The sequence below is a fragment of the Lathamus discolor genome, chromosome 5, assembly GCF_037157495.1.
Source record: "Lathamus discolor isolate bLatDis1 chromosome 5, bLatDis1.hap1, whole genome shotgun sequence".
NCBI lineage: Eukaryota > Metazoa > Chordata > Aves > Psittaciformes > Psittacidae > Lathamus > Lathamus discolor.
In genome coordinates this window covers 47,709,273-47,725,965 of record NC_088888.1, presented here as the reverse complement: position 1 = coordinate 47,725,965, position 16,693 = coordinate 47,709,273, and the positions used below count along the sequence as shown (strand labels likewise).

The following is a 16,693-nucleotide window of genomic DNA, read 5'->3' as shown; positions in this document are numbered from 1 at the left end:
AGGAGACTGGCAATGATACCTTGGCTGCTTTTACAGAAAAAATCAACCTAGATAATACTGTGATGAATCAGTTACCAAATGAAAGTATTTTGAATTATTCTAGAAGTTCATTTCATGGCACTTCTGATGCATCAGATGCTGTTACAGAGCCTTCTGTGAATGCAGCAATTCCACTTCATCAAAGCAGAAGTCCCAATGCAGAGCTAGCACAGACTTTGGCAGATGGGCTGGATCATTCTGACTCTGAGTCAGTGTTCCAGTCTCCTGTTGGCAGCAGCACTGCTTATGAACACAAAAAAGAAACTCTATGGATTTCATCCTCCAACAGCAGCACAAGCGATTTCAAGCATATAAGCAACATCTTGGATCCTGCGAGTTGGTGGATTGAGACCTTATTTCATCGTTATATCACCTCTGACATTCAAGACAGACATTATTTTTCTACCTTATCTGTATCAGCTGCAGAGCAGAAACCATCGTTCCAAAAAAGTAAGCTAGATTTGCTGGACTCCTCACCTGAAAATTTTTACCTGGAGATGATAGAAGGCAATGCTGATAGGGAAACTTTTTCTGCATTAGAAGCAAATAGTGAATTTGAGTTAAGAAAATCTACACACATTAAGGAACATCACTTAGGAGGCATTGCAAATTTAACTTCTACGGTGATTCCACATGGAAACCCAAAAACTTTTTTTCAAAACATGAAAACAACATACACAAAATTTATGCCTGATATGCAACTGACAAATTCATTCCTAGGACACAGTAGAGAACTGCCACCATCCTCAGCACTTCTGCTAGGAGCAGGCTGGACAAGTTCAGCCTTTAAGGATGTTGTAACGAGCCTGCCTGTTTATCAACAATTGTTGACTGACATATATATGGAAAGTGACAGCATGTTTATTTCTAATAGCAATTACTTGTCTCATTATTTAAAACATACAGTATATTTTCAAAAGCCAAGTGACATCCTCAGGTATGGAATAGTGGAGAACAATTTGGATGCATTTTATGGTAGTAATGAAAAGTTGTCTTTTTCCATATTAGAGGCAGAGAATGGGAATAGAGTTGGCAGCTCTGGGGGCACAGGTTACTTGGATTTTCCAACAAAATATCTAGATATTTCTCCTTCTTTAACAGCAAGTTTCTGGACTGTTTCCTACTATTTGAAAGAAGAATCTCAAGTTTTTTCTGGGGAGCCATCAGAAAATTGGTGGCTCTTATTTAATAAACTGCTTTCTTCCCCAACAGACGGATTGCCATCCATTAGTTCACTTGCTAAGTCTGACAGTATCTCTAAACAAACATCTGCCGTTAGATTATTAGGTCACAGGGCTGAAGAAATGAACTTCTCTAGTCATGCATCAGCTTTGGAAACACAAATCTTTAGCTCATTTATTCCAGGCCTCTCAAAGAGAATTTCAGAAAGTAATGGCAGGACAATATCACAGTTGTACACAACGATGAACTTTGCAAACATAACCATGTCTTCCAACAGTGAATTTTATTTTGATTTTCCTTTGTCTTCCTTGGAAGCACCTTTGAGTCAACCCTTTGTAGAGGTACAGGTAAGTTCCTTAAGTCCCTTTGATAAGATACTTGAAAACTCCACAGAGAAATTAATTATATTTGATAGTTTGCACATGCAAATTAGAACTGACCTAGTAAGTGATCAAACCAACATGACCTTCCTAAATAATAGGCAGCAGCTTGTTTCTGTCCTTCCAATGCATTCAGGAACCCAATCTTCAAGGTATAGCCAAGCTCCTTTCTTGATAAATACACCAGTTAAGAGTTTGGTAAACCATACAAGAGCACATGAATCACTGCAGCCTCAAAGTCTTTCAGAAAATGATGCTGTAGCAAATGCTATTGATAAAGCAAGAAGTAAAATTCAAATAGATGCAGATATTCTTTTAAAAAACATCAGTTTGATGAGTTCTGACTTCCTTCCAGTGACTTGGTCTTTGGAATTAGGGCACCTTCTTCATTCAGACTCAGAATTCAGAGTCAGTGTACCTCCTGACAATTACTCCACACCTCCACTCCCACAAAGTTTTCAGAACCATCTTGATACAATTTCTCCAAGCCTGGTTACTCAGTGGGACATAGCAGAGTTAAGCTTGCCAACAACTGTAATACCAAGAAATCATCTAACCGTTTTAGGGCAAAACTCCATTGAAAATCAAGGGGACAGTCTGAGATATTCTCTATGGGCAGTAGAACAAGACATCATTGGTGATAATGAAGACATAAGGAATTCTGTTCTGACATCAACAAATATATTGAAGCTTTCTAAATGGAATTCAGAAGGGGAGGTGTACGGATCTTTCAGCAAGCCCAGAGAAGGAATGTCTTCTCTGAATACTGTTAGTACTCATGTCTTGGATTTTGAAAATGCTGACTATGGACGTTTTGCAAATCTCTCTTCTATTTTGGAGGCATCAAGAACTGCAGTAATGAATGATGCAATACCTTTGCCATCTTCGTACAGTGGAGTTGCTGTTCAGCAAAAAGAGACTATCTTGCAGGGCACTCCGATGACACCTGCAGCAGCAATCCATCACTCTTTCATGCCATCCCAAATGCCAGTTTCTTCTGTAATGTACCATCAGTTGCCAGTTTCAGCACATGTTCATTCCATGGCCAGTTTACCCTCTGGGACAAGCCAAAATACCACTCCTTATCCATCACTGAATCAACTTACTAGCTCTCCTGCAGTCTTTTTGTCTTGTTTGTGTTACTCCATCACTGAGCTGGGCTGCCTGTGTCGACCTGAGGTCAACTACAGTATGTCATGCCATTAAGTTAGCTGTAGAATAAATCCAGATTGTCTTATCTGTTAGATATTCCATTGGTAGAAGTAGCTGGCTTTCATCCTTTAGATACAGATCTATTTAGCATATAAAATGATTTTTCAACAGTAGTTTAATTACAGTAGAAGGGAATTTGTAACATCTTAGTGATAGTAAATGTCGTTAATGTTTGATTTCTAATTTTTGTGTGCATCTCTAAAACAGCTCTCATGAGACTGTGAGGATAATATATTAGGTTGCCATATATTTAATATTTTTATGCTGTTTTATTGAGATTGCATGATTGGTTTTAACTAACAGTATTCATATATTTTTGAGGCTTTAACTTTCAAAAAGCAACTTTAGTTTGCCTAACAGAACAAAAAAAAAAAAAACCCAAACCTGGAATTTCATTGATCATTGCAATTTTGAAGTTAGTGGTGGGTGTGGGAGGATTGTTTTTCCAGGTTCTTTTTTCAAATTATCTTTGGCTACTTTTCATCAATTATCTGCCCATAAAAATATTTTTTTCATTCACCATTTTGGGATGGGATTTCCACTGTTTAATTTGGAGAGTGAGAAATCATTTCTAGTTTTCACTATCTGCCACTGCAGTCTCCTGAGAGTGTTTCAAAATGTAGATTAGTTCTTTGTTCTTGTTCTTTCTTCGCCTCATTAAAATATGCTTTGGGTAACCATCTAGTGGAGATCTTGAGAATGTTGACTAGTTTATAGTTACTATATTTGATTTTAGACATACTTTGCATATTCCTGTATTAAAGTGACTTTTTCCATATACATAATTATATAAATAAGGTTATAATTATATATATGACTATATATGAAATATATAATGCACACTTTCTGTATGTGTGTATTGGTATAGCACATATGAAAGTTACATTATACATATAAAATTGAATGTATGTATATACAGAGATATATGCATATAAATGAGATCCAAATCTTGCAAGTGTTTTCAACTTGCCCAAAGTCCAATTTTCTACTTCCAAGGACTTAATTTCACTTGTGAAAAGTATAGGCTTTTAACAGAGAATATAACGTGATTTGATGTTACTTACTAGACGTGTAATCTTGTAATGATGCTTACCAACTCCTGAGCTTAAAGATAGTTTATATTTACCCTGTGCCATTTCAAAACCATTTTACTGAATATAAAATTGCCCCAAGCCAAGTATTACACATTTTGTGACTGAAAGATGGTTTGTTCAGTTGCCAGTTTTCTAAAGCTAATGTGAGTTTTTCTACTATCTGGCCATCACTAGGCCTGAGAGCAACAACTGTGTTGTGAAAACAAGAATGGAGTATTCCTTCTCCCACATAATTCTGCTGTCAGTTGTCTTGTGATTTTCAATTGATGGGCCTTATCTGCTCTCTTTAAGTGTAATCTGCAGTGGTTGAATTCTGGATTATAACAATATGACTGGGAGCAAAATTTATTGTGTTGCAGGCTACCGTAATTATGATAATTTCTTAAATTCATTATGCTTTCATCAGCTTTTACACACCACATTAAAGGCATATGCAAAATACTATTTATACATGCATTTGTGAGTTTCCATATCGCATTTCATGTGTCTCTAAAAATACGTGGGAGGGGGGAGGAAATTCCTGTCTAATTCGACAGGTCTAATGGGAATGAGCCCAAGCCCACAGGGCTTGTTCACTCCAAACTTTATAGTACCAGCTAGAGCTTGAGGTGTCCTTGTATGTTGGTTTCAACCCAATCTTTATATTCATTATGAAACTAAAGTCTCATTATTAAAAAGGAAAATTTGCTCTGTTTCTAACATTATAATGCCTTTCTAATGAACAGGTGGGCTATTCTACAGGATATCTATAGTTGTCTTTAGTTCCAACTCTGATGCTACGTTGAAAGTACATGATGTGGTTGCAGAATGGGTAAGTTACACTTTTTTTCCTCTGTGATTACATATATGAATCTGCCCCATTGATGTTACCAGTCAGAAAAAAAAAAAAAAAAAAAACCAAAGGAGAGATTACTAACTAAATTCTTAAATTAATTTGTGTTCTCTGAAAATCTTTCTTGTATTGATTTAGACAGTAAAGAATTCAGGTCCAACTGGGGCTATTAAGCATTATAGATAAAATTTTGAAATGTCTCCACTATGCTAGCCATCTTCTTAAGAAATGTAGATGCTAGCTGAACTTTTGGAAAGCATAGAGAGATCAGAATTGCCCACTGAAAGAGGTAGATGTTTAAGTTCCAACATCATTATAGAGAGCAGAATTTTTCTGCAAAAATACTAACATGGTTTTGAAGTTATAGTAATAGAAATAATAATTAAAAAAGACAATGTTCATTTGTGTGAGGCAATATAATTTTGCAATTTACACTAATATTCTCTACTTCAGAAGTCTTCTATCATAGGTCAGTTGTTGGGGTTTCTGTTGGGGCCCTGGTTTTTCAGCCCATTTATCAAACAAGCTCCTTTCTGGGCCCTCCGGGTGGAGGATTTTTGAAGTTCTTGACTCTGAAAGTGCCTTCTGTCTGAGTACAAATATTCTCTGTCCTTTCTGACAGTTCACATAGTGGGACTCAGTCTGTAAGTAGTCTTTATACCAACTACTTAACATGAAAATATGATATCATAATATATGGCAATTATTCCTTATGTTTCTTTTAACAAAGCTGGAGACTTTCAGCTTTCAGAAGCTAAGGAAATCAACAATAGTCAGCTACAAGCCAGAAATACAGCCAGGTGCAGGTCTGTTGACAGCAGTAGCCAGGCAAAAGTATTTAGGTGCCTGAGCCAGAAAATCTGTAAAGGTGTCACTTGGCCCTACCAGAGTATACAGAAGTTTCTCCCAGTGGTAAAACTGAACACCCGTTGCCCACTCAGAATAAATAGTACAAAGAGCTGAAAAAAAAAATCATTAAAAGATTGCTTCTGGGGATTTAAGATGAGAAAGAATGGGAAAAAAGGAAAAGTTCAGCATCCCGTGCACATTCAGCATGTTGTGACTTTAAGAAAATTTCCTTCTGTCAGTAAAAAAGCCCACATCTCTCGCTACCAGTTATGCATCTAATACAGCAATCACCTCACTGAAATGGGAGAGTGTTCTTTTTGCTTAGAAAAAGTGAAGGGCATTTCTCAGGGGGGAGAAGGGTGAATTTCTAACTCTGTCTTAAGCAACAAAGTGTTCTACTGACATCTCATGATTCATCTGATCAAGGTATTTCTGTTTTTTCAGCTAAACCGTACTTTCCAGAACTGGAATTACACTGTATATGTGGTCAATATCAGGTAAATCATAGGGGAAAGATGTTTATGCTATATTCCTTTTGAGAACTAGCCCACCCTGATTAATATTCATTTCTTTCATAGCGTCCACCCTGGCTCCATAAAAGAGGGAACAAGGGAAAAAAGAAGTATTAAAAGGTAACATTTTTACAGATATTTTCTTGATAGAGGCAATGGCTGCTATTACAAGTGGCTTTATAACAGGCTTTGTTGTCTGTTGCTGGATTCGTTGTCTATTATTTGGCATACGCTGCCAGTGTGTAAAACTATGACTGCTGGTGAGCTGTGTGCTCTGGATGTGTTCAGAAACCTGATGCTGGTTATGGTGTTTGTTTTGGTTTGAACCTACTGAGCTTTAAACCTTAACAGATCACTTTTTCAGGGCTCAGGTTTCACCTGTCACAAAACTGAATAGACATATCATATATATGTGGTATGGCACACCCAGCTTGTTTTAGCAACAAGTGTTGGTACACTGCTATCTATCCACTGTCACTGCATTTTTTCTCTTGAACCAGAGTCTTTTGAGTTAACAGACGTCTTACTAGATGCAAAACACAGAAAAATCATGCTAGAATTGAAAGTCAAACAAGTGTGAGTTAAACTATTTACCATATGCTCTCATTTCCTGACTTTTGCTGGGCCCAGAGGCACTCAAGTTGGGACGGCCTCAAAGGCAGCCAAAGAAAGTTAGATGGGTCACACCCCCTGAAAATTGGGCCTTGGGGGATTTCTTTGAAAGCAGCAGTCTGATTTCTGAGAGATGTGGGGAGGGAGTGAATCTTAGAACCGAAGTAAGGAGAGGAAACCAAAACAGAATTATTAGTCTTGTGAGGAAGGGGCAACAAGTGGGTATGAGATGTATCTGTTTGCAGCAGTAGGCAAAAATCACGTGGGAAAGGACTTCTGACTCTTTAGAGCTGCCATAGTAACAGCTGAGCTTTTTCATTTCAGAGGTAGCCAAGTATTCCCAATTTACCAGCAGAGAGTAGTTACTGATGCTTCCAGTTTTCTACAGTTTAGCTACACGCAAAAAGATTTGTAAAAGTTACTATCTCCTTCCCACACACCCACAGCAGAAAGACAGCTTTTATTGGCAAAACCATTTAGCTGGGATAGTGTAAACCCAGTCTCTGAATGGGCTATTTTGCTGCTTGACCTACATTTGCAGTAGGGTGTACTGATGTGGCTTGGACTTTTTTTCCCACTTCTAATTGATATGGTTATGCCAGCAGAACCTTTTTAAGTGGAGACCATGCCTTAGGTCTTACCAACAGTCCAAGACTGCTGAGGAATGTAAAACTTTCCCATCTTTATTCCTGCGTCTTTTATGAGGCTAGCAGCTCAGCCTGTTCTCCCCCAGACTGCATACCTGATTTTTTATTGTCTCACCTTCCCACCATCCTGTCTTCTGGATTTTGTTTCTTATTCCTGGTCTACATAAAAAAAAAAAAAAAGAAAAGAAAAAAAAAAAAGAGATGAAGAGGGAATAATTATTCTAGTAATTCTGGTAATTCCCTTTCCCTCCCTTTGTGACAGACAGTGAATACAGCGCTAAATTACTTCTAGATAGTTATGAGGAAGTAACCTCATTCCTATTTACTTTGCTTATCATATGTCATTTCAGAAGCAATGTAATTACACATTTTTAGTATGTCATAAAGCTTTTCAGGGGAGGTCTAATAAAAAACTAATCTTCTCGTGGGCTCTAGTGCACTTTGTGTCAAGGCCAACTGGTATTTTTTTATAATTCTGAAAAATGTAGTATAAATGCTGATCGTGTCACACAAAATGTTACTGTTCTCCAAATAATGAGGATTGTTATGCTAGGCATGTTTACTTAGAAAAGAAAAATACAAAAAGAGAAGTCAAAAATCTGCCCAACCTAGCAAGCAAGTTGGGTTAACACAGGGATAATAAAAAATTTAATTGAGCTACATGACACATGACTAACAAAAATTAAAATTTTCATGCATTGTATAAGCACATGTGCATCTATACAAATACATAGACACTGGATTTTTTGCTGTTTTCTCATGTATTTTTCATGTCTGTGTCGTGGTTTAAACAAAGTCAGCCATAAATCACACAATCGCTCTCTCACTCCCCCCCTTCTTGCTCTCCCCCTATACCCAGAGGGACGGAGAGGAGAATCGAAAAGAATGCAACTCCCACGGGTTGAGATAAGAACAGTTTAGTAACTAAGGTATAACACAAATCACTGCTGCTACCACCAGTAATAATAATGATAAAGGAAATAACAAGGGCAGAGAAAACAACACCTCACCAGCAGCCAACCGAGCACTGACCGATACCTCGTCCAACCCTGCAGTGAACTAGCCCTTCCGGGTAACTCCCAGTTACATCCTGGGCATGACGTGCTGTGGTATGGAATACTTCTTTGGCTAGTTTGGGTCAGGTGTCCTGTCTCTGCTTCCTCCCTGCTTCCTCTCCTCCGTGGCAGAGCATGAGGCTCAGAAAGTCCTTGGTCAGACTAAAACATTTGTGTTATCAGCTCTGTTCCCAGGCCGAAAGTCAAAAACACAGGGCTGCACCAGCTACTAAGAAGGAGAAAAATGACTGCTACTGCTGAACCCAGGACAGTCTGACATGTATTTTCATGCATCATTTACCTCTTACAGGAGAAATATTTGAGAAAAGCTGGTGTTCTCCCAGCTTCAGGTCTTCTATATCTATCATTATATATTGCTTCCCTTATGAACAAAAAAGAAGGATCAGCTTACCAGTAGTCTTCGGTGTTCCTGGGTTTAGTCACCAGGTTTCCAGTTCTTTCAGGTTCATGCATCTATTTCTAGATTTTGCAAGGAAGAAATCTGTTGAATTTCTGAAGATCCAGAAAGCAAACTGGGTTTTCTACTATTTCCCAATCATTGTTTTCAAGATACTTTGTTAGGTTTTCCACTTTCTTGGTTTTGTCCTTGGCAGGATTCTAAGGAAATCCTACAGGACACCAGAGTAACATTTGAGGGTATAAAAAATGAACAGGCTGCAGGTTACAGGTTGGAAATTTTTAATCCCCGATGGAAGTAATGTTACTTTCTCACTACTCAGGTGATCCGCTGAAATGTTAAGGCTGAGATCTTGTATGTAACTTACTTACAGCGGGATTTCATACAGGTTCTATTAATTAAACATTCATACAAATTATTTCAGTGAATAGTTGTCTGAAGATTTTCATATTTCATGGAATTATAGAATGGTTTGGGTTGGAAAGGACCTTAAGTCTCTCTAGTTCCAACCCCCATGACATGGGCAGGGACACCTTCCACCAGACCAGATTGCTCAAAGCCCCATCCAACCTAGCACTGAACACTTCCAGGGATGGGGCAGCCACAACTTCTCTGGTCAACCGGTGCCAGGGCCTCATAGTGAAGAATTTTTTCCTAATATCTTCTAAAACTACTCTTTTTCAGTTTAAAACCATTTCCCTTTGTTCTATCCCTACATTTCCCTTTGTTCTATCCCTACATTTCCCTTTGTTTTATCCCTACATGCCCTTGTAAAAAGTCCCTCTCCAGCTTTCTTGAAGAATAAGTATGTTGTAGTTTGAGCCATTCCACTACTTCTCTTAGCTTTAAATACTTCTTATTCCATTTATGTTCACCTGAACAGAATTTCACTCCACAGTTACAAGAACTAACCCATAAGTATCGTGGCCTTAACTGTCTTTACAGAAGTGAATGTAATGATCTTACTGTAACTCACAAACCCTTATCTCTCTTTTCTGAATTTCCCCCAAGATCATAGCCTTTTTATTTCTAAGGTGCTATTATAATTCTTCAAATGGCTCTTTCAGAAGTTTTCCCTCTCTTTACATGAAGTCATATTCTTATTATTCAGATTGCATCTTTTTTCATTACCTTTTGGATTAGTATTTTATACAACAGTTAAAAACCAAAATCAAAAACAAAACTACAAGCAAAACAAATATAAAACCCCCCAAGACTTTCCCAATACTTTCTATGCATTTTCCTTTGCTTCAGCCTTATTTACCACACTGCTACCTTATCAAGGCACTTCTGCTGTTGCTCTCCTCCCCACTTAGTCTTCTTGCAAGTGAAAGAGGAAGAATTGTTAGAATGATGTAGAGAAGAAATAGAAGCTGGAAGTAGGAGGTAGGAAGCTGGCTTTTTTTGGCGTGTTAAAAATAGGCGTTTTCCAAATAAATATTTTAAACTGTACTATATTCCAGAGAAGAGCAAAACAAAACAAAATAGGGAAGTGGATTCTTGATCTTTCATTGTTGTGTTCTATGAGCTGCAGAAATCCAAAGTACACTGTGATTGTTACGAATTTGTGTACATGGTAATGAGAGAGTGCCAAGTCCAAAATGCATATTATTATCAGCACCTTTAATACTGTGAGATATCTGTATGACAGCAATATATCAAGCTAATACTTCAGTAGATTATTAACTATCTTAATAAATTGTTATCACAGTTTTACTTCATGTCTGTGTTTGATTTTTGACGGTGGTCATACTGTTGCCATCTCGTAATGAGAGGGCAGCTGTTCAATATTAAGTAGACAGGGTTTCAGAATGGTACCCTATTATTTTGAACAAATCTTTGAAAGTGCAGCCAGTCTGTGGCTTTGATGTAGATAAATGATAAATGTGATCGTTTCTTTCATGAATTCTTTGCCTTTTATGACTCTGCAGCTTTTTCAAAATTTTGTGTGACTCCTGCTGCTGCTTTTCTCAGAAGGGTCCTACTGATCCTAGGTCTTGTCAAATGGCTGTATAGGGCTGCCTCCAGAACTGGTCTTTATTAAACACTCCGCTCCACTGCTTCTTATTTCTTCTTTAATTTTGCAAGCAATTTTGAGAATTCAGGTCCCAATTAATTTAGAACCTTTTCTCTGCTTAATATATAAAGAAGATTATGCTTGCTGCAACATCCACTACTTGATTGTCGTAATTTTGGCCTATTTCCATGTTGAATTTCTTCTACAGTGGGAAACAACATTAATGTTAGTACTGCTAAACAACCCATCCAAATTAAAAACCACAGTGGTGACCATTTGTCTAAACAGAAATCCCTTTTCTTAGGAATGAAAATAGAGAAGAAAGCAAGAAATCAGAGCTGCCCATAGGCATGCCTAGTCCTTTTTTGAGGTCCGTGGGAGTTGTGCCACCAGTGTCAGTGAGGCAGACTGAGGCTCCTGCATGCTGTGTTCTTGGGTCTTGTCTTGCTTAATGGAAATTTTAATGCACTTGGATAAAACTTAAGCTAATTAAATTGCGTAATAGTTTTAGACAGGAGCTAGCAACATCAGAGCAGTGTAATTTTACTTTTATAGTCCAAAGTATCTTTACCAAGTAAAGTAACTACCTTTTGCATTCGTTGTAGGTCACCTAAGATTATTTGTTATGAAATAATAATCACTTTATTGTTATAAACAAACACATCTGTGATGCCTGTTCCTATTTTTAAGATTTTCCTGGTTTCTGTTGGTGAGGTTTTAGGAAAAACTTGGACCTGGAACACCTCTGCTCCCTGCAAATTCAAGTTCAGTGTTACTGAAGGCAGAAAAAAACAGCCTTGACCAGTGCTGAGCAACATTTTAAAATGCCACATAATGTGTACATTATGTATAACATTTCTGCTTGAAAAACTGAACAACAAAGAGCCAAGCATAGATCCATAGGTTTCTCCACAGTGGCATCTTGTGTCCATGACCTATAAATAAAGCCTTCATTACAGATGGAGAAATCTGGGAATTCCTCCCAAGTGACTGAGGGATGATTGCTTCTTAGTGTCCTGCTGAAGCTGCCTGCTTTTCATCCAACTTCCAGTGACCTTCGTTGTCTTTCCAGTGACTTTCAACTGGCTTTAGTGTAGGCCTGACATTGTTAGATGCCATTTTTAGGGAAGTACTGTGGTAGGGAATGGGGTTTTCTTTGTATCTTTGGAACATAGTTCAAGCACAACCAAAAGCATTTCAGTGAAAACAAGCTGTTGAAATGTGAGGGATTCCAGCCCTTTCTGCTACATTCTTTACTAACAAATAGTCTTCATACCAAATCATCACGTACTGTAAGTGGTTTCTGTTTAAAAGCCTTAGTTTTTTGTATTCCCACACCAGATCTGTAAGGAGGAGTAAGGCCCAAAGGCAAAAGGACAGGCATAGAGGTATGACCATGCTGCTTGCAGCTCTATTCTGATACAGTGGCCACTGACTTAAGAGAAAGGCTTAGGATTCTTTTACTTTTAGTAGTCTAAAAAGAAGTGGCAGATTTTAGTTTTGTGTCCTGATGTCTGTGATTTTTTATTTTTTCTGTAATATAACCTTTTGCTGAGAAAGGAACCGCTTCATCCCTGGCATTATTTTGAATGTGTTTTTTATGGCCAATCCTACTTTTTTTCTCTGTATTCTGAACATTTTAATGGTATCACAGTCAAAATCAACTCAAGTAAAAGTTTATCCACAATTCAGATGCTTTTGTGGAATACTTTTAATTTCCCTCTATTTTCACATTTCGTTCTGTCTCATTCTGTGTGTTTTTTATTATTTTGTCTGTTGTTTATAGCAAATCTTCGTGAGTGGCTTAAGCAATAATCAGCTCGCTCTTTGTCCGTTTAATGGGAAGAAGTTAGTAGTGTTTACAGGTGACTAGATGGCCTACCTGTGCTGCCAGTTTTGAGTTATAGGTAACCATCTCTGCTTCTTCAAAGCCAGCATAACGGCAACATTAGTAAAGAATTTAATTCTGACATCTTGAAACTTTTTTGAATATGCCAAGGTACTTAAGAATGAAATTCCCAGTGACTTTTCATGGAAGTATAGACTCCCTGAGTACTTAGGTTCTTTTAAAATGATTCTTTATATTCTTTAGATCAAGTAACATTAACTACAAAGGAAATAAATAGTGATTTGTTAAGCAGTTTGGCAACCACAATACTGAATTCAGTATTAGTCCAGCCTGTCTAGTACAACCGAAATGAGTGGAGAAATATGCATTGCTAATTTTCAACCACATATCTTCAGGTATGAGGGAGTCTGTGCTGCATGGTTCACGTGGTTTGTTAATCCTTCCTTCAGGCTTCTTGCATTGCGTAGCAGTGAGACCACTGCCTGTGTGTAGGCACACAGTCCTGGAATAGCTCTGAGTCACGCTGCCGGAGAAGAAAGCCGGCTTTGTGGTCCGCGCCATGGCAGCATAGGCTCCACCACCGCCTTCTGTGCTTTTGATGAGGATGCAGCTCTGTAAACTCCTCTCTGTGAGCCAGCTTAGCTCAACAGACCAGGAAAAAGGGGTATAGGCACCAGTCTTCCCCTGTTTCCATGCTTGCTGCAGCTGTCACCATTTCAGTAAAAGAGAAGAGAGGCATAAATACTTATACCCATGATGTTTACCTACACCACGGTACAGTTTTTTATACTGACTGCAGTAGTACTAGCAGTTCAGGTTACTGTTGGTGATGTGCAGTTTGTATCTGATTACTGCAGTGAGAATCTCTCTGCTTTTATATGGCACATAAAAAAAGATGTAAGGTTGGGTGCGTTAAATCCAGTGACACCGACAGAGCGTAGCAGTGTTGCCATTTATTTGACTGTAGGCCTGCTGTTTCCCAAAGCAAGAATTTTTGTTCTTCACCATTAAAATGTTTTCTTCCTGTGATCTGAGTGTGACAAAAGTGGAAGGAAGCGCTCAGCTTCATATTGCGTCAGCTGTCAAGTTAAAAGGTATTTATTTACTTTGGGAAGCTAGCATGAGTCATTCTGAAAAGTTTATAGAAATTGTTTTCATCATTATATGGAACAGGCTCTTATTACACAGTATACATGACTTGTGCTCTCAGAGTTCCTCAGAACACAAATAACAAAGTGGTTTAAAGATTATGTTTATCAGTGCTTCATAATCAATACCTTTCTCTATAATTGTTCAAGATAACTGTAACCGGTTCTCCTTCATCTATCATTATCCTTTCTGTTTTGTTGCCATTATCCCTCTGCACAGTTATGGTACAGTACTAAATATCATTTTGGTTAGCTGGGAGTCCTGCAATAGCAGTAGCAGTGACTGATGACTTCTGTTTTGCAGCCAAAGTGCTGAGGTAGGGAGTGGCATCAGTACATTAAGTTTTCCTCTTCTGAAGTAAAGGGAATAGATGAGTGAAGCCAGAATCTTTTAGGAAAGATGGTTAAGTGCCAGGAGTCTCTGGGGCTGAAGTGCTGGAGGGCTGAAGGAGCTGGCAATCCCATAGGCAATTTCCATGCTTCTGCTAAAAATAAATGCCATAATAAACTTGTGCCACATAATATACCCGAGATATATAGCAAAAGCCTGCAAGAGTGCATATCCACCCTACTGAGCCTATTGCCATATACGGAACACTCCACAGAGGCCAAAAGAGTGTTAGAAGGAACTCACTATCTCTGGGAGCAGGGTAGGAGTGACCTAGCCAGGGATAGCTGTAATTTCTCTGCTAAAATACATCCACTGGGAAATAACAAGCCAAGCCAGCAGGTTGTCACTTTTTCACTTCTTCTCCAGCAAAATGTTACCAGTAAAACAGTGGATATGGCAGGAAAATAGGAAAGTGTACTGGTGTGCAATAAACAACAAAAAAAAACAACCAAAAAACAAACCCAAACCAAGACAAAAAATAAAAAAAAGGCTCCAACCAGGGACTGTGTATATTTTATTTACTTTACATCTGCAACAGTGAATTGTGTGGAGTATTTAGTTCACATTCGGGATTTCTTTATGAGGTTTGGGCTTTGCTTTTCATTTGTAGTTTTTTTCCTAGACTGAGAGGTTGTTCTAATGCCAGCTCTTAGTGTCATTCCACTAATGATAGTACTTCAAAATTATTGGAGGTATTCAGTTTTTAGAATTATGTCTGAGAGAAAGAGGGTTCAATCTGCCATCTAACAGCAACATCTATACACAAAGCTGTAGTTTTATACTGTACCAGACTAGGCACCTCTGGAAAGTGCAGCTCTGAGCTGTTATGGTGGGGATGTCCTTCTGAAAGATTTTTGGAAATGAAGTCCTGGTCTGTCTAGGAAGAGGTACCTGAAAACCCTACCAGCCCATACAGCACCCATACAGATTTTTTCTTCTAGTTTTCAGGTAGACTTGAAGACCCTTTAGCTCACAGCTGCTTTCTTGCACTGGGTGCCACCAGTGAAAGCAGCTCTGTTTGGTGTGCGCCCTGCTCACTGTATGCGTGCTGACAGTGCTGCCACTTCCCAGGCTGCAAGGAACTGCTCACACACTGCGAAGGTCTGCCTTTATTCAGACTGCTGGGTACCCAAGGGCAAGGCTATGATGAAGACAACCCGAAGGAGGCTTGCTTTTTCCTTTTCTCCGCATTTTGGCTAACGTGAAGAGCCAAAGTTCCATGCTTGAGTGGCGTCACCTTCTACTAGCCAGAGCCAAGCAATGCTCTTGGGTACCGACATTCTCTTCTCCAACATGTGTTTTCTGTGTACCAGGAGAAAATTTTTGAGCTTTCTACTCTGGGCTTCTTTCCTGTGTCCTGCTAGAACTTTTTTCTGTTCATTATTTCCCTTCCAGAAAAGCTATGTTTTTGGACAAGGGTGGGGACTGTTTTATTTTTCTCACAGGAAAGAGACTTGGGCACTTTTAACTACTTCTTATGCCCAAGAAAGTAGCAGTGGGCTACAGTACAAAAACAGCTACTGCTGCTCAAACTTGAATTACTCATCTGAGTAATTAGACTTCCCTAATTAGGACTAAAAGTTTCAGAAGTGTGTCGGGGTGTTTTTCACTACATCAAAATGTAGACATCTGTTCTTTGTTAATCTTCCAGTCTTCTGCAGTCAGTGAAAAGACAGACCCTCTTGGGTGATTTTTCCCAAGTTTTGTAAGGTGGGATCAATCAGCTTTGAAGTTCCTCAGCCATCAGCAACCAGATTTTTAAATTTAATTAAGGCCCATTTAGAACTCACAGCTTTATGCTTTCACCTTTTAAAAGAATCTAGATCTTCTGAAAACATTTCTTAGCTCCTTTGATGAGATGCTTCTTAATGGTAACTTGAGGATGAAATTTCCTAAATGTACTTTTTTTTCATGGCCCTATATATACAAAAAAAGTAATTTACAGATAATGAGCAACATTGTCTTGGTGATACTTGTTCCATACTAGGAAAACCAGAGTTTGTCAGATATTTTTATTTCCACACATTTGGCCTCTGCTGTTCTGACTCAAACACTCATAATTTTCCTTGCAGTTTTGGGGTTTTGGCTCTTCTGGTTTATAATTCTACCAACAACATCAATTTAGAAGAGGAAGACATCCGACAGAAGCTCATAAGTAATAATGGGACCATGGAAGGAGGATATAAGATTCATACTGTGGATGTTGATCCAGTGGGTAGGTAGTTTTTGGCTTTGCTACAACAGATTTTGTTTGCTTGTCCATAAGTAAGCATTTTCTGTGCTATACTAATCTTACATTGCCAAGCGGTATGGGTGTTTCAAATTTCAAATTTTTCCTGTAAGCCTCATTGTTCCACTAACCTTCAGAGAGCTGTGCTCAGGATACCTCTTTTAACACAGACACAGTTGTCCAGATTGCTTTAGTCAGTGTTTTGCTGTCTGGTTCAAAGAGGCTG

The 16,693-nt window shown here is 38.5% G+C and overlaps 1 protein-coding gene across 4 annotated transcripts in view; it reads left to right on the top strand.

The window, feature by feature from the left end:
- The window catches only part of ADGRG6 (adhesion G protein-coupled receptor G6), a 109,446-nt gene that overhangs the window by 58,379 nt on the left and 34,374 nt on the right, over positions 1 to 16,693 (top strand). For all 4 annotated transcript variants that reach the window (XM_065680701.1, XM_065680703.1, XM_065680702.1 and 1 more), the window contains 4 exons: positions 4,633 to 4,718; positions 6,033 to 6,085; positions 6,167 to 6,220; positions 16,310 to 16,452. In XM_065680701.1, the coding sequence (XP_065536773.1) occupies positions 4,633 to 4,718; positions 6,033 to 6,085; positions 6,167 to 6,220; positions 16,310 to 16,452 (336 nt within the window). The remainder of the gene's footprint in view (positions 1 to 4,632; positions 4,719 to 6,032; positions 6,086 to 6,166; positions 6,221 to 16,309; positions 16,453 to 16,693) is intronic.